This window comes from Varanus komodoensis, unplaced genomic scaffold (genome assembly GCF_004798865.1).
Source record: "Varanus komodoensis strain SLA01 unplaced genomic scaffold, ASM479886v1 scaffold88, whole genome shotgun sequence".
In the NCBI taxonomy this organism is placed as follows: domain Eukaryota; kingdom Metazoa; phylum Chordata; class Lepidosauria; order Squamata; family Varanidae; genus Varanus; species Varanus komodoensis.
The window spans coordinates 1,067,640-1,095,245 of record NW_025336576.1 but is presented as its reverse complement, the minus strand read 5'-3'; the positions used below and the strand labels follow the sequence as shown (position 1 = coordinate 1,095,245).

Genomic DNA, 27,606 nt, shown 5'->3' with positions numbered 1-27,606 from the left:
GTATTATGAAAAAGTGTATTTCACTCATTAAGGAAGTAATAACAGTCAATCACATAAACATTTTTATAAATCAAATTAATTTAACCACACAATAAATTAAAACATTAAATATTAACCTTCAGTGCAACATATACAGAAGAAACAAGTGTAGCTTTGACTAAAACTGAACTTCAGGTTGGTTATGAACAGTAAACTGAACTATGAAAAAACAGGGAAAGACTGTTAGCAATGCAAGGCGAAGTCCTCAAGAGCTGGGAGGGGCATCGAGGAGTGAAGTTTATTTTATACCAATCAAAGAGGTGTCTAGTGTGGAACATTGGCACAGCCCACGAGAGTCACATCAGAAGCGTGTCACTGGCCGTTTCACACAGACCCGCGTGTTGGTTTTTTTAAATCCTCTATTGCTCGAGTCGGTTGCAAGCGAAGAACCCAAACTGCTGGGGGGACGCAGGTGATATGAGACCAGGCAGCAAATGCTTGGACGGCCGTGCCCAGTGTCCCCAGAGCCTTCGGGGGCAGAATTCCAAGAAAAGCGAATCTGGCCCTCTTTATAACTTGCAAGCCAACACTCTGGCGATGCCGCAGCCTGCCTGTCCCTCCCTCCCCTCTCCACATAAAAGGCAACAACGGGGTCCCATCCTGCAACGGCCAGTTCAGCATCCCGATGCTTTAATACTACCCGGCATGGACCACAAGCCGCTCAGGGCAGCACATTCCTCAGGCCTGTGCAGTTTGGAGCACCTGGCGGAGGGCTGTGGCTGCTTAATGGCACGGGCAGCTCCTTAAGAGAACAGGGCGGAAATGGGGGCGGGGGGGGGGGGCTGCCATGGCCAAGCTGGAGGACCCAGTTTAAAAATCACTGCTAGGGCAGAAAACGAGGGCAGGGAGCAAGATCAAAAATCCGGTTTGCTTTTTTCCCCGGGAGAACAGTTTTCCTCCTGAAGAAAGTCAGAGGCGAAGAAACAGAAGGGACTGCACGTCAAAAGTGGCGCGAGGACTCCCGAGGAGGACGGCCCAATTCAAGCCAAATCTGGCCTTTAAAAAACCCCACGTCATGCAGGATTCATGACTTAAGCTGAGCTTCAGCCAATGTGCTGAGCAAGATATAGCAGGGAAATGCAGCTCATAAAGGGGCCAAACGTGGAATTCTATGGATTTTAAGGGGAAACAGACGGCATTTTCTTTCTTCCATCCCCAAAGGAAGGGCAGGAGAAGCCAACCTTTCATAACAGAGGTTTAGACTTGAGGTACAACCATGCGCCAATTGAGAAAGAGCAGAGTGGCTTTTGAACAAAGAATTTAGGATTTCTCGACAATCGCACTATTAGCTACTTTTACATTAAGAGCCGAGTGTGTTCGTCCACGTAGCGCAGGAGATCGTGGCTTAGACAACACCAACAATGGCCAACATCAAGTTCAGCCGAAAACGCCAGTGTCCTCCTCTCCGCACACCAGCGGTTGCACACGCGGCAGCCCACCGGCACCCAAGACGTTGCGTTGCATTCTGCCCTTCCCATTCCAGGGCTCAGCGGATCCAAAACGCCCAGGCTTCCATCCTCGTCTCACACCACAAGTACAGGAACACAACAGTCCTTCCACAGGTAACTCCCGTCTTTGGAAACCTGCCTCAGGATTGCAAAACCTTCGCCAGAGAAAGATCTGTGCACTTGTGCCACCATTCTGGGTCTTAGCTTCCAGACACACAAGTGCCTGATAAAAGCACGCCAGTGTCCTAACTTATCATATGAGAAGGGATGATCACGGCACAACTAGGTACATTAAGTCCTCGCAGCCTGTTTGGAAAACCCTAAAAGCACTTGAGTCACGGAAGGACGACACTGGAGAATCCCATCTCAGACTAATTTAAGAAGGAGACCTGTTTACTTCAGGGGGTTTTCAAGCCAGGTGCCCAAAAGAAAGCAAACACAGTGGTACCTGCACCAAAATCCCTCTTAATAATAATCCTTTGGGAAAATGAAACAATGGAGTTACTTTTTCACCCAGTCACCCAAAACTGAAGAGGGAGAAAAAAAGGATGTCTAAGGAAATTTTTAATTTGCATGCACAAGTGGGGACTCATGAAGAGAAACGGTGCTAAGTTATTTTGCTGTCCTCACTGTTCTAGTCCTGCTGAATTCTCTTTTTCTAAGAGAAGTACTGAAGTACTTCGGAGTACTGAAGACACCGAAATGTTAAATTTTGGTAGTTCCGTGGGGGTCCTTGGGCAACTTCATCTTCATGTCTTGGGAAGCAAACAGAAGATCTTGCAGACCAACGGAGGGCTTTCTTCTCCCTGAATGATGGGCACCACGCGTCCTTCCTTTGGAGCCGGGACTGCAACTAATGCACGAACCGAAGGTCTGCCCTTTAGGAGACATTATGAAGCCTCAAGCAACAAGGAAGATTTGGGGGAAACAAGACAAGTTCCGCCTGAACGGCACAATTATTCCTTTCCTTGTGCACACCACCCCTTCTACGTCCGTTTCTTGTAGTTACGTAAACACGAAGCTGTCCCATATGCACTTTTCAAATTTTTATTTTACTGCATGAGGCCTTTGCAATTTCTCGGTTCTCCTGATTTCCGTAGATAGATTAAGCCAAGTAGCCATTGCCTTCCCTTTGGCGAGGTTCCAGAAGCTCAATGTATAAACGGAGGATATCACCGAATACCCAGAACGGCGTGGCGTGCCTCCGCTTGTCAAAATGGCCACGTGCCGCGTCTCAGTCTGTGCTACGTCTTCCTCGGATGTTCCAGGCCTCTGCTGCAGGGGGCCCCTGGGCGTGCAGCTTACGTATCTCGGCGGATTTGGCCTCGGTCAGACAACTGCAAAGAACACGTGTCAAAATGGCGTTAAGCAGCTATGGAAGGGAAGGGCCTCGCAGTGACCGGCGTACAGCACACAGTCCCATCCCAAACAACTCGTCACAAGAGAAGTGGCTGCGTGCGGTGCGGGGCACCCTGAAGCTGCAAGGATCCGTGACCCGGAAGAGCTCCCACTCCCCACTGGGTTTGCCGATCCACAGAAGAGAAACCCTCTGGGTGCACGGAGTCCACTCGAGAAAGCCGTCTCCCGACTGTTTTAGGAATGCGCCCAGTCGAAAGGTCTTCTCTGGCCCCGCCTCCCATCCCTAAAAGCTGCAAGGGGACCTCCCTGCTCATGGGTCAGACGAAGCCGGACGGACGGACGGCCACGCCCGCGCTTCGGACCTGAGTCAGGACCATGAATTTTGGCAAGCTCGAGAGGCCCCTTGCCCTGCCCTCTTGCGTCTGCTCATCTGCACAGGCAGGGGCAGTGTGACGGGCGAGATCCGGAGGCTGCCCACAGGGGCACTCCGGCCGCAGGAGGACAGGCCCGGCTCGCGCCCCCCCCCTTCCCCGCGGAGCTGCTTCTCCAGCAGTTTACAGACCTGTTTCCGAGCTGCAGCAGGAGGTCCCCCCCTTCAGGAGCCCGTTGGGCTTTTCCTGTCTGCAAGGGATGGTTCTGCACCACTCACAATGTTGCCTTGTGCCACAGCAGCTGCAAAAGACGGCGTGAGAAGGTCAAGCGCCGGGAATGGGGCTTGGAGAGGCATGGGGTGCGGGGGGGGGGGGGCAGGGCCCATGGAAAAGCGCTTCGCCCTTGGGACTGCCCTGTGGCTGGGCTTGCGTGGGCCGTGTGCGAGCGCTGGGTCAGCTGCAGATCCCCTGCCCAGGTGGGAGGCCAGGTGCTGTGCCAGGTCCCACATTCTCCAAAGCACATGCTAAGGAAAGACTCCGGTGCGCCCAAAATGTTCTGAGTGGACCACGGTCCAAGTGGCTGAAATCCGATTTAAGGAAACGGACGCTGCACTCCTCGTGATAAAGATCGAGACACTGGCTGCTAGCTAAAATTCTAGAGAATCCATAGCTGAATCCAGAAAATCAGGCGTTTTGCTGTTAAACAAAATTTTTAAAACACGCAAAAGCAGAACTGAGCACAGTGCCATCAGCAGCGTTGCCGATTCCAGTTGAATTTTCTTTTTTCTTTTCTTTTCTTTTCTTTTCTTTTCTTTTCTTTTCTTTCTTTCTTTCTTTCTTTCTTTCTTTCTTTCTTTCTTTCTTTCATTCATTCATTCATTCATTCATTCATTCATTCATTTATTTATTTATTTAGGGGACTTCTATGCCGCCCCATTCGCCGAAGCCTCGGGGCAGCTCACAAACCATAAATAAATAGAATTCAATAAAACAATATAAATTAACAATATAAATTAAGTCGCCCTGGCCAAAGAATAAAATGAATAATATTAACAATTAAAATAACATTTGAATAAAAAGGTCTTCACCTGGCGCCGAAAAACAAATAACGACGGCGCCAGGCGGACCTCTCTGGGGAGCGCAATCCATAGATTGGGCGCCACCGCAGAGAAAGAAAGAAAAAAAGAATTTTCCTGGATTGTCCCTACATGAGGGATGGGCAAATGATAAGCAAGAGAACAAACAGGACGCCCAAAACCGCCCGGCACCCCCTCCCCTGCCGCTCATGCCCTCTGCTACCTCCCTTAAGTGCCTGCAATCCAAATCTTTAAAACGTAAGTGAAACCCTGTGACCAGCTGTGGTACCTGAAGCACTGAGCAGACGATCCCTGGCGCATGCCCGGCAGGGCCTGGCCGAGGGGCGCCTCGGTGCGACCCTCCCGGCCGGGTTGCTCCTCCCCGTCCCCTCGCCGGTGAAGCGTGTGCCGCAAGCGGGGCCGCAAGAGCAGCGGGGCTTGCCACGGAAGCACGAGGCAAGCGACCGCGGCAGGCAAACCGCTGGGGTTGGGAAACCAGCCGCAGTGCCCCGGCAGCCGCTCCACGGCGAAGGCCTCCGTCAGCTGCAGAGACGCGGCCCAGCTGCAACATGTCGGCCACCGTCCTCATCCCGAGGACGCAGGCGCCCCGTGACACGGGACGCCACGCAGTGGGGCCAGCCCGGGCCAAGCCCGGCGGGCGGCAGGGCTCACACATGCCCTCGCTCGGGCGAGGAGGCCGCTGAGGCCCCAGTGCGCTTGCCGGCCTTTCCACGGGCCGCTACCATCGTTGCGCACGAGAGGACTGCGGCAGCGAAGAAGCCGGAGGAAGCGGCCGGTGCTGCCGCGTCGTCGGCAAAGCGGCTGCACCTGCAAGCGCTGTAAAGGCACCCCGGGGCTAGCCCTCCGAGGCGTCTCCCTCGCTCCCAAACCGCTATCCTGGGGACAGACCGGCTGTGCTCGTCAGCAGGATCCTTGCTAGGGCTGCGGGCTGTCTCTCGCTGCTGAGATGCCGGAGGCTCTCCAAAACGGGCACTGGCTAGGGAACAGCCGCGTCCCATCGGCCGCCCCTTCGGCCAGGGAGCCAAGCAAAGAGCCGCTGGCTGTCGAGGAAAAAGGGATCCTCTGATTCTCCCGCCTTCCTCCAGTGCAGAAAAGAAATGCGTTCTGTGCTCTGCCTGAACAAACACTGGCCGGCAAGAGCCTAATCCTAACAGTAGCCTTGGACTACAGTTCCCAGCACCCCCACCCAGCATGGGGTTAGGGGCTACACAGTCCACCCCATCTGGAGGGCACCGTAACGGAGGAGGCCAGGATGATGCTGAACGGAGCGGCAGTTTCTGGGCACCAATTTCTGCGCTCCGGCCAGGAGCGAGAGTTTGCCCGCTTGGTGGAGGCCACGCCAGCAGAACCGTGACTCCAGCGGGCTCGGTGGCGTGGAGCCATACTTACAATATGAGGACGCAGACCACGATAAGTGCCACAGACGCGATCACGGAGACCACCACCACCAAGGTTAGCGTCTGCTTCTTGTGGTTGGCCGCGACCACGGCGAGGAGGTCCACGTGCTCACAGCGCGACCCGACAAACCCCGAATAGCAACTGTGGCGAGAGGAAAGAGAACCGGGAGCAAGGTGTTAAGCACAAGAAGCACAGAGAGATTCCTCAAAGAGCTGATCTGAGCCGGTTCTTGTCCAGAATTAAAATGGGTTTTTATCTAATCCCACATGTGGAAGGTGCCTCGGGCCAGAAAGGAGCAGGCTGACGGCGGGGGTCCAGGACAGCTGCCCAGACAGAGCTCAGCTGGAGTCCCAGTCCGGCTGGTCGGGCCTCCCCCACCCCCTGCACGTTCCCAACTCCACACTGTTTGAGGGCTCCAGGAGCCGATGCAGCATAAACCCCCTTTGAAAAGGCCACATGCTCTGGAAATGGGCAAAGGGATGGGTGGGCAAGGTGCAGCAGAAGAATCCACATATTAAACACAGAAAACGAGAACCAGGGGCAGGTTCATGAAGATTTGGCTGCCTTTCCTGGCATCTATTAGAGAGGACCTTCGATTCCTGAAATACGGTTTTTTAACGACCTCGGAGCATCTGCCCCTGCCCCGACGTGTGGCCGTGTTCTGACCACACTGCAGTCCTCTTCCACAGGCCGCTTCCCAGGGGCAAGTCTGCACATGTGTGCAGGAGCGAGTCTGTGGGAAGGGCAAGCTCGGAAAGGGCACGGCCACCTGCCATGCACGCCGCTGCCGGGCGACACGCGATTCTGTCCTGCCGAACCCAAGGCGGGTGGCCGAAGCTAGCCGAGGACTGGCTCTCCTCATTACTGCAGGACGCGACACGTCGCATGTGAAGAAAGCGGACGGCTGACCCACACCCGAGAGGAGCCTCTCCGTGTCCGTGGCAAGGACCCCCTGGGGTAGTGGGCAGCTTTGCGGTGCCTCAGGCGGCAGATCCCCCCCAGACCTCTTTCCTTCTCCCCCCATGATGCCAAATCCCCTCCTACTCAAACAGGGCGGAAACCAGATGTTTTGAGTTTGTTCGGAGAGGGGTTTCTGTTGCAGCTGAAAACTGGGTCCAAAGGAAATATTCCACGTGCTGGGACGTAGGCCTCACCTCTAACTGGTACGCAACCTTGAGAACTGGCTACTTGTCTTTGGCTAGCCTTCCAACAGCAGCCATTTTGTGGTGGTGCTCAGGAGGGCATCTCCAATCGGCCCAGTGTGCTCGCAGGATGGCTACCCTCGCTCGATGGGGGGAGGAACTGAACGAAGGCTACTTTCTCTTGCAGTGCTCCTACAGAACAGCCACCATGGGAAATTTCAAAGGGAAAGGTACAGATGACTTACACGCAGGTGGGTTTTTCTTCCTGTACCAAGTATCTGCAGGTGCCATGGAAGCAAAACTTAGCATGGCCATCTGGACATTTGTCAAAATGAGACCTTACAGCCGCAGCCACTGGGGGAGCTGAAAAAGAATGGGGTGGGGGATTCAGAAAGAATGGGTTAGTCAACAGGTCTGGGGGCCCACGGCACTCCGATTATGTTCCATTCGATGCCCCTTGAACCAGCTCACTTTGGTCGTTCGTAGCACTTGTAAAGCACCTAAGATTTTTCTCTTAAATTCACCTCCACGCTATCCTGGGAGGTGTCACCAGCCACTCTCTGAATTCACGAGGGACACAGAGCTGAGCCAGTATCAGGAGCAATTCTGCCCTTGTAATCTTCTCCAAGACAGCTTAACATTTAAAACATGCTGCAGGCTGTACCAGAAGAGAAACAAAACAAGCTTATTCCGCAATCAGAAAATGAGGCTCTGCAAAAGAGCTTGACCTTCTTGTTGAATGGGAATTCCCCAAAGTTAAGGCATGATGACGCTAAAGCAAGAAGGCTCAAACAGGAGATTTTTAGCAATGCACCACAAGCTTTCTGGACAGAAGAAAAGGCACCTGCCGCTCTCGGAATACATCTTTGCTTCGCCAAGCAGTTGTCTCTCGCCCACACCAAGCTTCCGGGGACCAAATCAGAGCAGTGCTCACGCTTCCACCTCCTGTAATGTGGCACAGCGAGCGTGGCAATGCGAGCAGCAGCCGTGCAAAGGGGTGTCACACGTCCCTGTGTAGGGCAAGTGGCGCGAGGAAAAAGGTGCTGTGCCAACAGCATTCACAGGCTGCGAGCCGCCAACGGTGACACCACCCAAAGCTTCAGAAGCTGTGGCCCTGGGATCGTGACGATGATTAAAGACTTTCTACATTATGAAGCGCTGCAGCCATATTCCTCAGTTCCTAAACGCAGGGGAAATCATGGGGGGGGGGGACGCAACACACTTAATGCCTCTTTCCCCAACCTGCCACCCTCTGCCCATGTTGGGCTGCGATGCTCAGCACCCCCAGTCGCCACAGAAATTGGCAGGGGAGCTGCAAGCTGCGGGAGGAAGTCTGGAGCGCCCCAGGAGACGTTCCACAACCCCCAGCGCTACCCTGCGCACGGCCTCGCACGGGAAGAATGAAGCCCGGAGAGTGAGCGGCCGCTAAACCTCCTTGCAAAACTCTCTGGCATGCCTGCCCTGTTCTCGGAAAAGCTGCAGCTGGGCGGCCGACGCAGGCAGAGGCTCAAAGCCACGTTCGGGGTGCTTCTGGGAAAAGAAGGCTTCCTGGCCCGGAAGGATTCTATGCTGGCTGTTCTTAGCATAGCTTAAATGCATCTGCAGACACCTAGAGAAAATCTCCAGGGCGGGAGAGAGACGCCTGCAGGGCAGGGCAGGGCAGGGCAGGGCAGCCCCGGCCCAGTGGGCGGTGCGGAGCGACACAAGCGATGCCCAGCGTGCAGGGGCACTGCTGCCTGGCCAGTCTCACGCTGGCGGCTGCGGCGGGTCCCGTCCTGCTCCCACGGCAAACACCGGGTCAAGTCTGACGCTTTCTCGAGCTGCCCAGGGGGCTGGAACGGGCACAGCGAGACAGAGGGCTGCTGCAGTCATACCCAAAGGCAGCGGATAGCGGCCCGTTCCAGAAGTTCCAGTCCCGAGCTTCGGCTTTTCCAAAGCTCGCTGTGCCGGAAGAACACGCGAGTTCACCTGCAAAATGAAGGCATGCACCCGGGCATGGCAAGCCCTCGGAGAGGCCCTTGCTGTGTGCTGCCTGCAGCACGAGCACAGGCGGGTTCTCTCAGCCCAAGTCCCACTGAATTCAGCGGGATCCCCGCTCCCCCCGAGCCACGGCAGAAGTGAACGGGGCAAGGGGGGCGTGTGCTCGCATCCCAAGGCCATGGAGAAGCTTCTCCCTCGGTGTCCGGCAGGGTGAAGTTCTTGGCATTTGTGCGGCATCTGCCCCTCCTCCAGGTACGGCGGAATCCGCGCTGCCGGTGGTGAGGCGGCACACGTGCCCCAAAGTGGCCGCCTCCACGGAGCTCTTCAGCAGGTAGAGGGCATCCTGGTGTCCCGGCGTTTCACCCAGAAGAGGAACGAGAACACCGTGGCAACACCCACGGGCCAGAGAAAGCACCCCGCAGCGTGGTATCAAGGAAGGTAGCTTGCCCAAACCGAGGCCGCGTCCATCCCGCCACCACGGAGTCCACCGAAGGAGCCACTGGGCCGGACTGCGCTCTCCCATTCAAGCCGCTTCCCCATGAGCGGGGCTGGGGGCCACCCCTCCCCGCCCACCTTCTCAAGGGCCAGCGGCACTTCCGTGGCTGCTTCCAGTTGCAAGCGCCCTGGGTTAGCACCCGCCTGAGCTCCCTTTCAAAGCCCCGCAAGTTCCTGTTTCAACGAGTTAACGGCAGCAGAGCTAATGAAAGCCACACCTCTGAGATCATTCAGGGGAACCCTGGAAGAAATTAAATGTCTTTGAAAATGGTCGTGCAATTAAAGCCAAACATACTCCCAAGCAGAGGCCGGCTCTGCTCCAATGCCTAAACAGATGCAAAAGCAGGACCAACACTCCGTAGTTCCTATTTGCACTTCGGAGCGCCTGGGAAATGCCGTTTCCAGGCAATCTCAAACATCCTACCTGGACAATGGAAAGCTCATGTCCGTAAGGAATCCCACCTGCTTCAAAGCAGTTGCATTTATGAGGTTTTTTGAAAACAGCAGCATGCGACCCGTTTTTGCAGGGGAAATGGGGAGAGGGGAGGTACCAGCCTCTGCTCCAGACACCCTGCACGCACTTCTGACCCCCGGCTTCCAGACACGGCCGTCTCCACTTTCCATGGACACCCCGGGCCACATGTTCGTACAGAAACAAGATGGAAGATGACCTCAGAGCAGCATGGCCAGCCCCCCAAAAAAGAGGGGAGGCACCGACAAGGGTCCGTCGGTCTGCAAGCTTGGCAACGGGGCAACAGAGAACTGCCAGGCTGGAGAAGACCAGCTGGAGGGAGCCTGGCTCTGGCAGAGTTGTCTGAATGGAGGCGTTCAAGGGGCAGGGAAGGACTCTGTGGGGCTGGGCGTTGGGGGAGAGCCTGGAGACGGCCGAGCGAGGGTCTTGCTGCGTTTGGAGGGAGACAGTGAGGCGGGCACGAGGGATGCACTGGCTGCTTGCGGGCACGAGAAAGTGAAAGTCTCTGGGCGAGAGCGCGAGAAAGGGAGAGTGGCTGGTGGAGCAGAGGAAACGAGCTTTGGTTCTACGATGCACATGCCCCTCGGCACAGAAAACCGCGGGCTGTTTCGCTCCAACCTCACTTACCCTTGCACTTCATCTCTTGGCTAAGTTTCTGGTCCTTTGGAGGCTCTCACGGGAGCTTTTTGCGCCACTGCCTGGACAGAGGCTCAAATCGCCCCCAAAGAGGGGATCCACACTCTATTAACCCCTTGGCAGCCTTCCCTAGCCGCACACTGCATCAGAACGGAAGAGACCCCTGCTTGAATCCCCCTCTGCTGTGAAAATCACTGGGAATTTCCCTGGAGGGGAGTGCTCTGTCAGCACCTCACTGCCCGTGCAGGATTGTTGGAAAAAGCCATGTGAGAGCAAAGCACTGCATTAGCTTCCCTGGAGTTTTTAAGTGTGCTGTTTATTGGACGTGGATTTAATCAACCTAAACAGGAGGGGAAGACATAATTGGGGTTATTTTGGAAAGAAAAAATAAGCTCCAGGCCAAGGAAGGAAGTAGAGGCAAACAGAATTTTCGGCCTGTTTTAATGACAGGGTTCGCTTTGCAAAAGGAAGGCTGGAACATCTGCCCATGAAACCCACCGAAAGAAAGGAAGTCCCTGCTCAGGAAGACTGGAGGCCCCTCCTGAGCAGGCCTCCAAAATGGGAGACCATCTGTGGAGATGTGCAACCAGGCAAGCTTCTGGCCAGGAAAGGGAGTCACTTTCCACAGCTCACTCACCCACTGCAGGGGGCGCAACCCTCACGCCGCACCGGGAGGAGGAGACAGTTGTGAATGCAACTGGCCTGCAGCCCGAGGTCCACAGGGAAGGACAAGGGGCAAGTCCTCTTTTGGTTCTCCCATCTCTATCCTAAACCAACCCCCCACCCCTGGCGGCCTGGGATCGCTGCATTTCCACCTTTCGGGCGGCAGATCGCCAAGCCCAAGTGCCCACTTGCCTTGAAGCTGCCTGGAATGAGAAACCGCACACCTGAAATGCTGGATGGGGGGGCAGAAGTGAGGGGAATGCGATGAGATGCCTTGCCCAGTAGGAGCGGAGAGAGCAATGGGGTGCAGGCAAAGCTGCTGTGGGGTGTCTTACAGAAGATGCAGTTGCAGGAAATACCAGCACAACGGACCAGCAGCAAAGCAGATGGGAAGCAGGCCAGGCTTTGCTGATGTAGCAAAATATTGGCCATTATTAGAAGATGTCTGAGCATATGGAATACGAGTCATTCTGTTTCAGGAGTAAGGTGTAAAATAAATGAGAAAAAGGTGATGCCCCCAATGGAATCCATATATTACTTTACTCTAACAGAGTAGTATTATGAGAGCGTAAGTGTACGATCCTATGCACATTTAAACAGAAAAATAAAGTAGAAAACATGCCAAAACCTGAAAAGCCCTGCCCAAGAGAATGAGATCTTAATCAAACCTGCAGGTTTAAAACCACACAAGAGACTAGTCCTCATCATGGCTGGCAATGAATCATAGAGACCAAGAAGCGGGAAGGAAACAGGCCGTGAAGGGCTGCCTAGTCACGGAACCACTGTGGGCACTCTCTGTGGAAACGGACAGAACCAGCTGCCTGGCAGTTTGCAAATCCCGCGCCAAGCAAAGGCCCGCTCTGCAGCCTGCGCACCGTCTGCTGAGCGAGACGCCTCACTCACGCTCACCGTTCAGACTGGATTCTGGTGTGGACCTGGCCCGCCAGGCTGCTCCGCATAATCCTCGCAGCCGGCCGTGTGTGGAAGCGGAGCAGCTGCGCCCGGGGCCTCGTGGCTTGTATGACCTGCCACTGGCTAGGGGGCACAAATCAGGCCTCCGGCTCAGTCCCCCCCCCCTTTTTCATGCCCCAGCAGCTTCCCCAGGAACGGGTTAGGGTCTAAAAGGTCTTGGAATTGCCCTTTTCTACTGGGGAAGAAGCACATCCCCACCTCCTGGTGTCGTGTGGGGTCTCTTAGCAGAATTCTAAATTGAGTCACGCCTCTTTAGCTTTGCTCATGTCTGTCCCAAACAGAAGGGAAAGGCACCGGGTCTTCCGAAAAGAGGAACCCCCCCCCCAGCTCCCCGGCAGAGATGGCGAGCCTCAAGAACATTGTGCTTGCCATTTTGAAGTCCAACCGACCATCAGCAGAAAAAGGAGGTTTTATCCGGCTGCCAGGAGTGATATTTACAAACAGACCTTCCAAGAGACACAAAATGCCTTTCAACAGGGCGCCGGGTAAATAATCAGCGAGGAATGAATCGGCCCCTTACAAACCCCGAGCGCCATTTCCCTTTGAACTGAGGCGAGGCCTGGAGAAGGAGACGCACACATGGCACCTCCCGGCATCCGGCCTTTTACAGCTCATTCCGGGGGTCCCGCAAGATGAAACGCACACAACTGCCCCACGCTCGCCGGGCTGCCGCAGTTCCAGGTCCTGCCAGCAAAGAAAGTGCTGACAGGTTTGCGGCCTCATCCCCCTTAAGGGTGACCTCTTCTATTCAGCCGTCGCATTAGAAAAGCCCTGAAAAGCCATGGGGCTGTACGAAAATAACGGAGGGCGGAAGCAACTGTACAGAGTTGATGCAACTCACTGGAACCATGTTGCAAGACTGAATGAGTAAGGAAACCACCTGCAACGGAAAGAGGAGCGAGTCTGGAGCCGGCGGAGCCAAGCTCAACCTTTTAGGGCACCGTCCCCTTCGCTCTTCCGGAGGAGCTCGCGGGCTGCACAGGCCTCCTGGGGCCCTGCTTGGAGACAGGCCGCCTGAAGGACACGAGGAGTTCTGGGAAGCCCTGCCGACACGTTACCGGACCCCCAGCCACAAATCCCCAGAAATTAGCCATAAAATGAAGGGGGGCTCAAAATCCAGTAGAAAATAAGCTTCCGGTGTGTCCCCTTCACAGGCGGGGCCTTGGGGGGAGGGGAGGGGTCACACAGCATTAGGCAGTGTGTAACACGAGGCCATCATCTAAATGAGCTCTCAATCACGGTTACTTAACGGCTATGAAACGGTGGGAATGGAAACGGCGGAAAGAAGCACGGAGAATGCTGGGAATCCACTTGGGAATCTCCAGCCTTGCCCAGAAGGCCTCCCGGCCAAGCGATGCCGCGCAAAACGCAGCTGCCCACAAGCTGCCCACCCCGTTCGCAGCCAGCCAGGCAGGAACGGCATCGCACTGGGCGTACTTCCGGCATCCAGCAGCCAGGGCAGCCCCACACACCTTGCACACTGCCCCGAAATTTGGCAAGAGCCAGAATTCCCATGCACGGGAAGCCGGGAGCTCGGGGGCGCTCTCGCTTACTTAGGGGCATTCGTGGCTCCCAAGGAAGAAAAGGTTCTCCCAGCGTAGCCCCGACTCGCCCCGTTCTCCGTCCCACCTAGGCAGCCGCAGACGGTGCCGGGGAGGCGTGTGGCCTGACCCTTCTTCTCAAGGGAAGACCCACGGGACCACATCCGGCCGGCCGGCCGGCCTGCCGAGCACCTGCCCAGGACGGCTGACACGGAGCGCGAGGCGTGTCCCCCAGGCCTCTCCACCGCAAGGCTGAGGGTCCCTGAGGCGCAGGGCAGGAGGGGGGCGCGGGCTCCTCTTCAGGCCACAGCCCCACGGAAGATGTGGGGCACCGCAAGCAGGGTGCCTCGGCTTGCGTCCCCGGGAGGCCCGGTCCCCGAGGGTCTGCTCTGGAGGAGGAAGACGCAGGTGCAGGCCGGGAGGGAGCAGGCCTGCTGGCAACAGCCTGCTGAGAGGACTTCAAGGCCGTGCAAGGCAGAGGAGCCAGCACAGGTTCGCCCCCAAGGGGGCAAGTGCCCCCCACTGCTGGCCTTCCGGCGCTCTGGACTTTCCTGCAGTGAAGCCCGCCAGCTGAGCGTGGGCCTCGAGCCGGCCCAGCCCAGGCCCTCCAGACTACGGGGCCCATCCCGACGGGAAGGTGCCAGGCTGGGAGGGGTGAAGCGCGTGCTGCCACCAAAGCTCTGCGCCCTGCGCGGGGTGCTGCAGCCCTCCCCTCTGCGGGGAGGGGTGCCTGCGAGTGCAAACTGTGGGGGTGACCGACAGGCAGCCTCCCCCTGCTCTGCTGGGCTCCACAGCAGCTGCAGAACATCCCGCCCGCCTCCTAATGAGGAACAGGCGGATCCATCCTCGCAGAGTTCCTGCCTTCTGGAAAGTCAGAACTGCTTTTTGATCTCGCCAGCACTTGCCTTCCCCAGTGACATGCGGAATGCACCGCGCACCGCAAAGGCAGACCGGAGCCTCCCAAAGCAGCGTGGGGTGGGCTCCAGTTCCGGGAGCGACTCCATTCAATGAGGGCTGCCGTTTCAACGGACCGAAGGAAGCTCTTTATTTGAGGGGCTGATCTATTGGTGAATCCCAGATATTAAAGACGTTTCTTACCAACGCACAGAGGACGTATCGCCTTCCTGGAAGAGGAGCACAATGTTTTTGGGATCGGCCATGGAAAGGCCCCTTACTCATCCCACATGGTATCCAGCAAAAGCACAGAGCCTCCCTGGTTTTGCTCTGGTTAAGCCCTCGCCTGCACCCGTGGCGAGCTATTCCTTGGGATCTGAGTTATTCCAAGCAACGATGAAAGGGGAGTCCCAAGGCACCCGTTTTGTCTGGCTCGCCGATGACTTCTGGGACACCGGGCTGAGCTGCCCAGCAGGTGAGAACCAGTTTTGATGGTCAGCAGGTAAATGTGGAGATGTTTCCTGGAATGAGCCGCAGGCGTTGAGTTTGCACGCGTGCTTCTCCGGAAACCCCGCCGAGTCTGTAGGACACTGGTCCAACTAGAAAGAGTGGGACAACACCCTCAGCACGGCAGGAGACGAGGCAAGGGAATGTTTCCACCCCACCGGTGGCCTAAACACGGCTGTCCAGGAAGGCTTTGCACTGGCTTCTGCTTTACGGACCGACACGAAAGCACGATTCTGCCCGCACGGTGATCTGGCAGCAATGCCCAGCACCAAACACTTCGGACAAGAAGGGGCTCAGTTCACGGGGAAAAGCCCCTTGCTCCAGACACTGCTGTCACGTGCCCCTCAGTTGCTCCCAACTCGTGGAGGCCCACAGACAAAAGCCCCCCAGGGCGCCCTATCGGTGGCACATCCTCCAGCAGGACGATCGGCTGGACTCGACGGAGGGCGCGCCATGTCCGGCACCTCAGCTCCAACACACAGATGCCCAATCCCTTGGCAGCAGGTATTTCTCAGGCCGCAAGTGCTGCAGGGACAGAGTTCCCCAAAGGCGAGTGCTGAATCTTTTAGAATTAATTTTAAGGAAGAGAGCAGACCTTCCCAAGAATTTGGCATCGGCTTCAGGATGCAACTGACGGGAAGCCCTCGAGGAAGGTGAATGCTTTCCAGTGACCCCCCAAGGCAGGGTCTCTGCTCCTTGGGATATTTTGCCTCCTGGTCCCCACCCTTGAACAGACCCTGCTTTACAGCCACTTCCAAACCTTAAACACACACAAATACACTTCCGTTCCGCATAACCACCTACGAAAACATCACCCAACTAACAGGAGCTATTCCTCTAGCGTTTCCGTCAACAGAGGCCCAGAAAGGGTCCCTCTGACGCATCCGCCCTGGGTCGGAAGCGCCACTAAGCAAGCTCTTGTCCTTGTGCTTTGTGGCAGCCCAGAAGAGGGCCTTTCCTGGCGGTCCTGGGTGGGTGAGTGGCAAGACCTCCTTCAGACCCCTGGGCCTCGACATTGAGGTGTCAAGGTCCAACTGGGTCACACAGAGGCGGCATTATTTATACTTGGCCACACGCAAGGCCAGAACACGTGGCCGGCAGCATCTCGGGATGTCACATGTCACAACTGGATCAACTCACCACTGAAGACAGACGTCGTGTTCTCCAAGGCTTGGCACACTGCCGATAACATTCCTGGAGGGGAAAAAATCCACATAAGAAACCATGTTAGCTGCCCGCGTTGCAGCAGGTGATGCAAAACCTCAGGCTGCTTCAGGGGCCCACTGTGGCGACTTCTCCCATGTCCCTGAGCATGTTTTAAAGCTATTATTCATGCACGCTTACAACGCCAAACCAGCACATAAAATACTTGACTCAGCAACTATAATCCCAGTTTCATGCTTGGGTAGCTGAGAGAGGTCGGAAAGATCAAACATAGCGCTCTGTGACTCAATGCATGCACCTCCTGGAGCAACCCTCCCCCATATGGCACCCTCCGGATTGGTTGGATGACAACACCCATCATTCTCTAGCCAGGCTTGGGGAAGGCTGTTTTGGATCAGCATGTTTCCTTCTTTCAAGTGCTGGGAGATTAGTTACACAGAAATGGTGCCCACGATCAAGTCTACCCCAGTCCAAAGCCTGGGGCTTTCATGAGCTGGTTTCTAACACTGCAGTCACAGGATGAAAGCGCGATCCATTTCTCCACCAATAAAAGCCGTTGCCACAAGGAGCCCGGCCTTCGCTTCAGCAGGGCAGAATCATGAGGACGAAAGAGGTGCTCGACCCTTCCCCTGCAGCCACTTTTCCAGACCACGTTTAGAACAGGAACGTGGCTCTGTGACCCCAACACGAGGGACGTACCCTCTGCTCTTGGCCCCCGCTTTTCCTCCGCCAACCTTGCCCTCGGCCACATTCCTTTATGAAGCAACCACGGGACCGGCAAGCTGTCTTGGAGGGAAAAGCAAAACGCAGGAGAAGAAACGGCGAGGCCTGGTCTGGTTTTGGGGTTCTTCCGTACACGGGGGCCGCGCCTTCCCCGCTTGTTCCAACCCAGCACCACTGCTTCAGCCATCACCGTGTGGGGCTTTGCCAGCAAGAAAGCCGGCTAGCTCACGGCGGCAGTCTCGGATGGCTCGCTTCATCAGCGGAACCCGGGAGCTGGGGGGGCCGGGGCCACAGAAGCCCCCGCCCAGTGCAAGGAGCGGCTGGCTGTGCCCGGCAGAGCGCTGCGCTAGCCAGAAAGGCTCCTGCCTGAGGTGCCCGCTGCAGGCGGGTGGGACGGGGCTCGCCTGATCGCGGGAATGGCTCAGAACGGCGCTCAGGACAAGGGTGCCTCGGAGCCCGGCCGCTGTGAGGCAGCCCAGGCCGCGCCAAGTGCAGGCCCATAAATATGCCAACAGCATCTCCAGGCGTGACGGGAAAGCTTCGAAAATACTTTCGGCGACCTCATCCTCGGGACGAGTGCCCACTGTGAAGCAAGCACGGATCGCAGCATCCCCTCCGCAGAGGCTCAGCCCAAGTTTTGCACTCACAGGAGAAAAACACAGAACGCATGAGCTCAGTCAGGAATCCTGAGTTACCAAAAGTCCCAGCCCACTCCGTGCAAGGCATGGTCTTTGGGGCCTGGTACAGCACAGATACGTCTGGCGCGAACTTCCGGAGGAGACTCAGATACCTGGAACCACAAAAGGGCTCTTTCACATGCTACCTGCATCCTGGAGAAAGAGCGGGGAGCCGTTTCAGCACGCAAAGAAATTCACACAGCTCCTCCGGCCTGCAGTGCGTGCCATTCCCAAATCTCTGGCACAGAGAGCTACTTTATTTACCAAAGGCCCATAAAATAATTTACCTGAGAGTTGGGTGATGCAACAGTAAAGTCACAGAAACAACCATTCAGCATGGAGCCAAGAGGAATACCAGCACAGATTAACCCTCACACGGCCGTAAATGCTAGGACTGCCGTGTGTGTGTGCGTGTGTGTGTGTTACAGGTGTGGCACAGCGCTGCACAACAGTAGACAAAAAGCATGAATATAATTCCCAGCATGGCTCCGCTGGCATATATTTTCCCCCTATCTGAGCTTCTTAAAAGCACAAATATTCTTGGAGCCTAGAATAAAAGCTTGCAGGGTGCCAGAGCACTGCCAGGCAAATTTCCCCTGGGTCAGCAGGACAGAAATGGGGTCACCATCCATGCTGCAGCAGGCCCAGTTATGAGGCTCTCAAGGGCTCCCCGCTCCCCCTTCACCCGCCGCGTGGGTGCACAGAAAACCCTCTGCTCCTGGGAATGCGCAAGAGAAGGGCATGCCTCCGTCTGCTGCTGCTGACTGCGAGGACACGCACCGCCCACGGGCTTCCACCAAACTTCCAGCGCAGAACTCCGGCAAGGCATTTATTCTGCACTAAGGTGGCTCATTCGGCCTCCGGATGGATCTGGGCGGACCAACCATACGGTTATGGGGCAGGGAAGCGACCACCCACCTTTCCACCGTGCTGCCATTCCTACCCCGCGCTTCGGGCTTTGGGCCCAGATGCATCCCACAAAGAAGATGCCCACAAAGGCGGGGAGCAGACTCTGGCAGCCTCGGGAGAGGGGGCCTGCCCGGGACACCTCCCTGCAGTCACCGCTCGGGCAGCCGGCCTGCAACCGCCTTGCTGCGAACGGCAAAGGGAGCCTGCACCCCGACCTCAGAGGGACTCGCCACGGACGACCTGCGGGCGGTGGAGCAGCTGAGCGGGCTGGGGCCAGGTGGAAGCAGCTGCTGACCCAGTGCAGTGACTCCGCAACAAGGGGGCTCGCACGGCGGGCTCGGGGACAGAAGCCCGCGTCCGGGCAATGCTCTTCGTTCGCTGGACCAGATGGAGGGTCTGTGAGAGCACTGCGGATCTGGTTCACATGCCGCGCGGGTCGTGCCGGCGCGCTGCCACACGCTGAGCCGGGAGTGGTGGGGGACCCGTCTGCACAGCAGCCGGCCGAGGAAGCGCTGCTGTCCCACACGCAAGGAAGGTAATGCGAAGCGGCCGTGCCTCTGGGGGTGGGGAGCGAGGCCACAAGGCGCAGAACTGCACGAGAGGAGGCCCGGCAGCAGCAGCACCAAAGAGGAGGGGGCCGGGCGCATGGGGGCTCCTGGGCCCAGCTCGCTGCGGAGGAAGCTTGCGCCAGCTGCGCCCAGGCAGAGGGGTTCCCGGCGCTCCAGCAAGGATGAGCCACCCCATCTGGGTGTCCTGGCGGCTGAGAAACCCCTGCCAACCAGTTCCCTCGAAGAAAGCAGCAGCCCCAGGTCGCTCCAGTGCAGCAGCCGCTTCCGCTGGCACATTTCCAAAATTCCTGAGCAGGTGTGCCCCCAGAACCTCGTCCTGCAAGCAGCTCCTGCGCATGGCTCACACTCTGCCTCCCCAGAGCTACTTACGGAACAAAACATGATGTTCCTCTTTTTCCTCGCAGAGCTGCGAAAAGGGAGCACACCCTTTGGCCGCAGCTTGCCCAAAGCATGACAGCGGCTGAGTCAACCCACATTAAACCTCTTAAGAGCACTTTGCCTCAGCATCCTTCACCGCCCGATGACGGCTGGGTTGAGCAGATGGCGCTGAACTGGCGCCAAAGCTGTTCCTTCTGGCCTACCATATCCAGGGGCCTCGGGAACCTGGTAGCGCTGCCTGGGACATGTCTGGGAGTCCGGGAACTGAGACTCAGAGCTCTCGTGTAGAGGAGAAAAGGTGGCAGGAGCCTTCACACAACTTGATGGATCCGAGCAGGGAAAACCATGAATGGAGGCAGGCAGCAGCTAGTCAGGGCTGGAAAAAGGATGCAGCTGGGCATCCAACTCTTCTAATCCATTAAAACACTTCTAGCATTTACGATGCAGAAAACAATTTGGTGTGAGAGCCAGAGCAGGAAACAAACGTGAGGAATCTCTTCCTGGAGGTCCCGGACAACCTGAGGCCAGAGAATCTGAATTCAGAAGGCCGGGATGCATGCTGCCGTTCACACACCAAAAGAAAGGCCGGGATTTGCTCAGATGGACCAGAGGGCAACCTGAAATGTTTGCGCTCTGAGTCAACCGGCTCGGCTCGGCTCGGAGAAATCAGAGGAATGCGGAAGGGCAGCAGCAATGCCCATTTCCCCCTTTTTATTTTAGAGGAGTCAAAGCCGCACCTCCCTGAAACAGCCTGCTCTTTGGGATGCAAACACTTGCCCAGGTCCCAGCCCCCTGGAAGGGCCGGGCCGGGCCGGGCCGGGCCGGGCCGTCCCCTACGCCCTGTTGCTCCAAACAGGGGACCGCACACAAGGGAAGCCCTGGGTGTTGCACAAACCTGGCTGCGCCTCCCCTTTGGCTCATTGCCGCCACATCCTCAAATGCCCCGGAGCCTCTTTACTCAATGAGGAAACTGGCAAGTTTCGGCAGCATGGAAGCATTTCATGCCAGGAGAAGCCCAAGGACAAAGGGCGGAGCAGATTCGGGATCGGCAGGGCGAGCAAGAGGAAAATGTAAAACATTCCGCATTATCTTGGCTTCCCTTTTGCCTCGGAAGTTATCAGAAAAATGTTTTTGAGCTCCAAGTGCTCCTCCCAGCAGGGCATTCACGGCAGGAATCACTCCTGATTCTTCAGGGCATTTTTTTTTACAAGCAGTGGTTAAAAAGTGAAGAAAAAACAGAGAGAGAGGGACTGTTCCTCAGCTGCACATCTAAAATACATCGAGGAGTTTCATTCTTAAAGGAAAAAAGGATCTTGAGCGCCTCTGCCTCTTGCTCATTTAGATTTCCTCCGCTTGGCACAGCCAGCTTAATGCCTTTGGAAGCTTCTCACATTCTTCCATGGCTGCACACCCCCCCGTCCCCTCCCTGAAGCGAGCTGCTTCCCCCACCCCCCTGCCTGCCCGCACCCCACCGCGCGTTTCCACCGCTTTACGGCGGAACTAGCACGCCACCCTGCATTGTTCGGGTGAGCGGCCTGCATCCTGGGTCCAAGCAACGGGCGGCACCAGCCAAGGCTCGCCAGGCCTGGCCTGGCCGGTCCCTTTGCAGACGGGGGCTCCTGGCCCCAGCTGTGAAGACCGGGCTGTGGACGCCGCCCCGGCTTCGTGACTGCCCCAGCCTCGCAGGACCGTGGCGAGGGTAAGGGAAGGGAGAGCGATCCTGGCGGGGGGTCTGTGCGATGGAGGTGTCCAGCAGCCGTACCAGTCGCATGCCTGCAAAAAGCTCCAAGGCACGTGTCCCAGGCCGGTTCTTACCTCGCTGGAAGCCCCAGAACACACCCAGGTGGGCGGCTGAGTTGGGCCTCCGCGTTGCCTGGCCTGGAGTTGGGCCTCCGTGTGTGCCTGGACACTAAGAGGGTGCCAGGTGCGGGAGCAGGTAGCAGGAGAGCGAGCACTGGGAAAGGCCTGCTCAGGTCCACCACCCAGCTATTTCACCTGAGCTTCCCTCGGCCCTTTCCTCACCTCCTGCTGTTTGGGGTGACATTTGGGGCCCCACTGCTGACGGCCATCCAGGGCATCGTTCGTCCTTCCCAGCCGGTGCGGACGGCAGCCAGAAGGGGAGCTTGCCTCAGCATCTGCCCCAACGCCTGCAGAGGTGCTGAAGGCCTGCTCTCGGCCGGCCAGCCGGCCGGCCTCTCCACACTTCCTCGTGGCCTGCAACCGCTGCGGCTCCCCTCTGTGTGAAGCTGTGTGAGGCTTCAGGCAGAGGACGGCACAAGATAAAGGCTGGGCCTGGCTGCTTGACCCCAAAGCCCGGCGCAGCCTTCTCCGGCAGAGTGTGATGCCCGGGATCCCGGTGGCGTGGCCAGGGGCGGGGAAGCCAGTCTAGAGGACCGGGTGGGGGGGTGAGGGGCTGGTCTGGTGCTTGGGAGAGACCAACCCAGGTGGCCTCCCCACTGCTGAACCCAGGCACTGGGGCTTAAACCCGGCACTGGCATTCGACAAAAAGGTGTACCCAGCGGTCCTCCAAACGCAACAGGGGAAGTTGGAAAGAGCAGCGATGGGGACTGAGCAGAGCTACGAAGACTCCCAAGAGGAGGAAGGGAAACCCGGCTGACAAGTTTCAGATGATTTACAAAGGGGGAGAAGCGGCAGTGAGGGGAGGGCAACGGGGCAGGGCAAGGGTGCACAAAGCCGTGGCCAGGGGGGCTCCTCGCCCCCCAGCTGCAGCACCCTCCCCACATGGATGCGGCGCAGCAGCCACCGTCCGCACCGTCCGCCCTGCCGGGATGCCGCCAGCACACCCAGACCTCTGCCACACCTACGCGGGAGCAGCAGCCGGCCGGGAAGAGAGGCTGAGCTCTGCCAGCAGCTCGCTCTTGCTTTCACGCCTCTGGAGGTGCCACCGCGAGTTGTGGCTGCCCCTCGGCCCCCTTTCCTTTCCCGTGTTCCTTCTCTTTTAGATCATAAGCCTGACGCAAGACCATATCCTGTTACAATCGCTGCAAGCTGCCCAGGGAGCCTCTTCTCATCCGACAACCCGGATAAAGAGGCTGTGAACGAGACCAAGAACTTTCAGCAGATGTTTTGAAGACATGGGTGCGTAACTGCTCCGTCACTGGCATTCTCATCCAAACTCATGGGCCAACATGCATGCCTCTTTCAACTTTTAGTGAAATGAACCACCCTATTGTGAAACTTCAACCACAGCACCATTTCTACATGCAAAATTTTTTTTATTTTGCCAGATAAACCTAAGCATAGGATGTCTTAGACCTCATGACTGCCGATTTCCTGGGAAATTTGCAGCTCCAACCCAGCAGGGAAACTTGCTTTCATGCAAGGTCTTTGATCAAGTCTTCCCTGGAGTCCTCCCCTTTCCTGGCAGGTGTGCTTGGAACCTATTCACAGGCCTGAACATCTAACACGAGGGGCTGAATAGCCTGAGCGACGCACCTGCGGAGCGATCCATGTCTCGGTAACGGGATTGGCACATCCCTCGCTGGGCAGAGACCAGGAGCCTTCCTGACTTTTGTCTCCAACACATTTTAGGGAATCAGCCAGGACAAAAACGCCCGGTCTTTGTGACACTGCCCCACAGGATTTTTAACACCTACACCCGCTACCTTTCACATGCATTCCTGAGCAAAACAAGAGCCCGTGCGCAAGACCAGCAAGCAACCTTCATCACAGGTGCTGTTGTGGGGGGGACCTAGCCCTCAAGGGGGCCCCTCCAAACACACCACACACCGGGCTTCCCCAGGCTGGTGACCTCCAGAAGCATTTGACTCCAACTCTCAGAATCCCTGACCCTATGCTGTGCTGGCTGGGGCTGATGGGATCTGAAGCCCAAAATATCTGGAGGGCGCCGGAATGCTGAAGGAGGCCGTTCACACACGCTCGGGTCAGAACAAGCCTGGGTCTTTCTCAGAGTACGTACAGTGCACACCGAGTCTCAGCCTGCCAAGTTCGGGGCGCTTCTAGGGCGCTCCTCTAGGTGGGAGGCGTGAGTGCGGCAGGGAGTGCCGGGCCTGTCGCTGGGCTTATGCCGGCCTCAGAGGAGACAGGCATCCAGCCACCCACCGCCTGCTTGCCCGCCCAATCAGCCCCATGACCTTGGTGCCAAAAATCAGGGCCCCTTTGTTATGCCTCTTGTGGCCCTTCCAGAGGATGACGCATCTGATGCCGCAAGTGGAGTCTGTCCGAGACGGGGGACACTCCAGGCACGGGCTGGTTTCAGAACCAGAGAATGTCCTGCTGGGCTCGAGAGTGCAGCCCTCCAGTTCCCATCAGCCCCAGCTGGCATAATCACTGGTAAGGAATTGTGGGAGGTTGGGGCCAGACATGGAAGAAGCTCAAGCTGCCGACTCCTCTTCATCCAGTTGCCAAAATAGCTCCGTGGCAAAGAGTGCGTGTCGGGGGAGCTGCGGAAAGCAGATATTTTCCAGCCAGAAAAGAGTGTACCCGCAAGGTTTACTCCTGCTTTGTGCATGTAAGAAATTGTGTAGGACTTGTTTATGCTCCTTAATTTTGTCTGCAATATGTGAACCAGCTCCTTGGAAAACTCTGCCTGGCGTGATGCAAGGCACTGTGAAAATTCTGTCTGCAGCACTTGGCCTGTGATGGCACATTCACACATGCCAGTAAACACTCGACACTGTCCTCACCGAGCACCAGATTAAACAGCCTGACTCTGGATTTGGTGTGTCGAGAATACAGACGCTGCATCAGAGGTGGGAGGCTTGCAGGCCTCTGGATGTTATGGAGCTACAAATCCCACCTGCCCCAGCCAGCAGGGCGAATGGGACTCACAGTCAACAACATCCAGAAGAACACAAACTGCCATTTGTTTTCTCTACACTTGGGCCACACAGCAGGACCAAAACAGCCACACACCAAGCATTCGCAACCTGACCCTGGAACATGCCTCTTCCGGACAGTGCCACAGTCTTGACAGTGCCATTATCGGCAGGCGCATGTTCTAACTCAACGGAAGCGCCTTGAGGAAAGGCCTGGCCATTTCGTAATCCTGTTGCTCTCAGATGAGCAAGGATGTGCTTTTCACCTCCACATTCCTTCTTCTTTAAGGCAGCAGCTTGCTAAATCTATGCCAGGGAACTCACAAGGTGTGTAATGGCAGGGAAAGAGCCCCAGAAGATGGCACTGCCCGTCACGTCCCGCTGGATGCGACGCAGAGGGCACGCTCCGTCCCCACAGGGCAACCCTCCCAGATGCAGTGACAACCGGTGGGACTTTGCAAGGCAAAGGCTGCTGCACAGCAACGCAGGGACGCCACGGGCTTGACCAGCTGCGTACTTCTGGCCGCTGGACAAGCCGTGCATGGCACCACCACAAAATGGCTGCCGTGGGAGGGGTGGCTACCCACAAAGGGCAACAACCTGCCCGAAAGCTCAGCCTGGGGCAGAGGGATGGCTGAGTTCCAACATGCCAAGCCATTCTACATTCTTCAGCGCCAGCAGAGCGCTGTGTCAGGGAAAGCAAACGCCTTCCCTCTTCCACACTTTCCCAGCCAACTTGCTCTTGCCTCCCGGGACAAATTCGAGAACAAATGCTAAGCCGGGCCCTCCATCATTTCGGCTTGCAAGCTGGCCCAGGGCCCCAGCTGGTGGAGCTCCTGGGGAGGTGGCAGCAGGACAACCTGCCAACCCTGAACCATGAAAGGTTGAGAGAAGGGCCAAGGGATGGACGGACGCGTGGCCTTGAATGCTCATGTGCCAGCACAGACACATCTGCAGGGCCCCATCCAGGCTCCCAGGAGAGGGAAAGATCGGGCCAACTGCTGCTTTAAGGACGAGGACGGGGCTCCTTAAAAGGCAGACAGGTAGGCAGCAAGATTGATAAGAGGAAGAACATTGCAAGATGATTAGATCAGCTAAGCATGCTGGAAAGTGGGGAGTTAGGCAGCTTGTTGCTCTCTATACAAAGATCACTTCCTCAGATATTTTGGCCTCTGCCCTCATTAATTAGCAAAACTGCTAGAGCTTAAGAACAGGAATTGGGCGTTGAAGAATTTGAAGGATGAAGGGCATTCTCAGGAGGGGAAGAGAGCTTTCTTTCATTCTTCCATTCCCTTTTAGCCACAACACGAAAGTGTCCTGCCCTTATATCCAGGAATTCTCTTGCAACTGAGGTCTCACCAGAGAAATCTGCCCAAGCTTCGGTCCCTGGCAGCTAGGGAGTTTCTAGATATGGCAGCTAAGCATTTAACACCAGCGTGCTTCTAGCCTGGGAGATAATACACTTTTCCCAAGCTTTTAATCCTTTCATAAAACCCTCTTGCACTCTCACACCCCTTGAATCACAAGTGCCACCTTTCCTGGGGAAGGACCACCCAGACTAAGCTCCCCTCTCCTCCATCTTTTGCCCAGCTCTTCTCAGTCTGTCATTTCTGCCACTGGCTCTTAAGAGGATGCAGTCCAGATCAACTGAGAAAGAACACAGTCCAGGGAGAACGCCAGCCTCGGCCGGGAGAGGACAGAATATCATTTGCTCAGTCTGATTTGCAGGTTATAATCTTATGTCCATGCAAGAGCTGGCACTGGTCAGACTCGTTCTGCCACAGCAGCACAATCTCACGCCTGCGAACCGGCACAGCGTGACTCCTCGCCGGAGCCTCACTTATTTGCTAAATTCCCTAAAGTAACAGCCCTGCAATTACCCAGCGATTGCACATTCCCTCCCCTCCCCCCAAAAAAGAAGGAAAAAAGCTGCTTCTAATTACCCCGCGCAAAAATAGCCCTGGTTCTTAGCATATGCTCAAAGGGTCCTTCCGGCCGCGTAATTAAAAGGACACAAAGTCATTTGCCTTTTGAAAAACATCTGTTTACAAGACGCACACAAAAGATCACAGGGGGCAAGGGACGCATCCATTGTTCGCTCACCAAAGCAAGCCACATGCAAAGCAGAAGGGGGCGGGCGGGGGGGGGGAGGCAGCGCACACTCCAAAAGCAGGGCGCTAGGGAGCCGGGTGGCGACAGCACAGAGGGATGCGGGGGGGGGGCGAGCGCCCCCTCTCCGTCCCTGATACGCCTGGGAAGATGCCCCCCCCGCGCCCCTCCAAAGCAGGCGACCCCGGCGAGCACCATCTGCCTCCCAGCCGGGAGGATATCGCCTCCCCCTCCACCCCCCTCCATTGTGTTTGTCTGGGCTCAGCGCGCTCCCCCTCGGCTATTTCGGCCTCTTTTCCTCGCCTCCGCCGCTGAAGGGGCCGGGAGGGCTCGGCGGGGGCAAAGTTGCGCCGCAGCTGCCGCCCGGCAAGCGCGGGGTCGCGAGAGGCGCAAAGGCGGCGCAGCGTTGCCCACGCGCCGAGAAGTTGCGCTTGCCCGGCCCGGACGCGCCAGGCGGGCGCTTGCCGGGAAGCCCCGATCTCGGGCAGGGCAGGGCAGGGCAGGGCGCGAGGGGCTCCGCCGACTCGCGAGGAGACGCGCCACGGACGGTGCGAGCCCGGCGGACCGCGCAGCCTGAGGCGCACCTCTCCGGCGGTGCTGCGGGACGCGGCATCGGGGGCTCCCCGCTGGGGCTCCGCGCCGGGGGCAAGCGGGGCGCGGACGGAAGGCGGGCACCGAAGGGGGCGCGGAAGTCGCCGGGCACTTACCGAACGCGAGCAGCGCGGCTTCGGCGGCGCTGACCATCTTCCCCGCCGGCGGGAGCGCTGCTGGCGGGACGGGCTCCGCTCCTCCTGCCTTGGCCCGCCGGGCGACGCCGAGCACGCCCGCCCGCCCGGGGCGCAGAGCAGCGCGGCCGTTCGCCTGCGGCGTCCCGGGGCCGGCAAGTGCGCGGCGGAGGCAGAGCGGCGCGGAGGGCAGCGCGTCTCCTGCTCGGCGGCGCGGTCGGCCGGGTGCTGCCAGGTGCGCCGCGCGGCCCGGAGTGGCCGAGGCGGGGGAACGCGCCGCCTCCCGCCTTTCTCCCACGCCCCCCGGGCTGGTTGGCTGGCTGGCCGGCCGGGCGGGCGGGCGAGAGAGGGAGGGAGGCGCCGCGCCGCGGGCTGGGCGGGCGCGGAGGCGCGCCGGCGGAACGGCCCCCCACTGGCTCTGCGCCGTTGCTGCGCGGAGGGGGCGCGCCGGGGCCCGACCCTCCGGCGGAGGGGCGCGGGAGGTTCCGAGACGCCGAGAGCGCTAAGCCGAACCTGCGCAGAGCTCCAGCCGGCCTGGG

At 57.5% G+C, this 27,606-nt stretch overlaps 1 protein-coding gene across 2 annotated transcripts; it reads right to left on the bottom strand.

The window, feature by feature from the left end:
* TGFA (transforming growth factor alpha) lies at window positions 1–27,096 on the bottom strand. 2 transcript variants are annotated; one of them, XM_044417469.1, is made up of 6 exons: window positions 27,050–27,096; window positions 16,155–16,208; window positions 7,100–7,217; window positions 5,704–5,853; window positions 3,409–3,518; window positions 1–2,824 (listed from the first exon to the last, which is right to left on the bottom strand). In XM_044417469.1, the coding sequence occupies exons 1-6, from the start codon at window positions 27,084–27,086 to the stop codon at window positions 2,817–2,819; spliced, it is 477 nt and encodes a 158-aa protein (XP_044273404.1). In that variant the 5' UTR covers window positions 27,087–27,096; the 3' UTR covers window positions 1–2,816. The 2 variants fall into 2 exon arrangements, with proteins under 2 accessions (XP_044273404.1, XP_044273405.1); XM_044417470.1 differs by lacking the exon at window positions 1–2,824 and having other exon boundaries at window positions 3,401–3,518.
* Window positions 27,097–27,606: the final 510 nt, after the last annotated feature.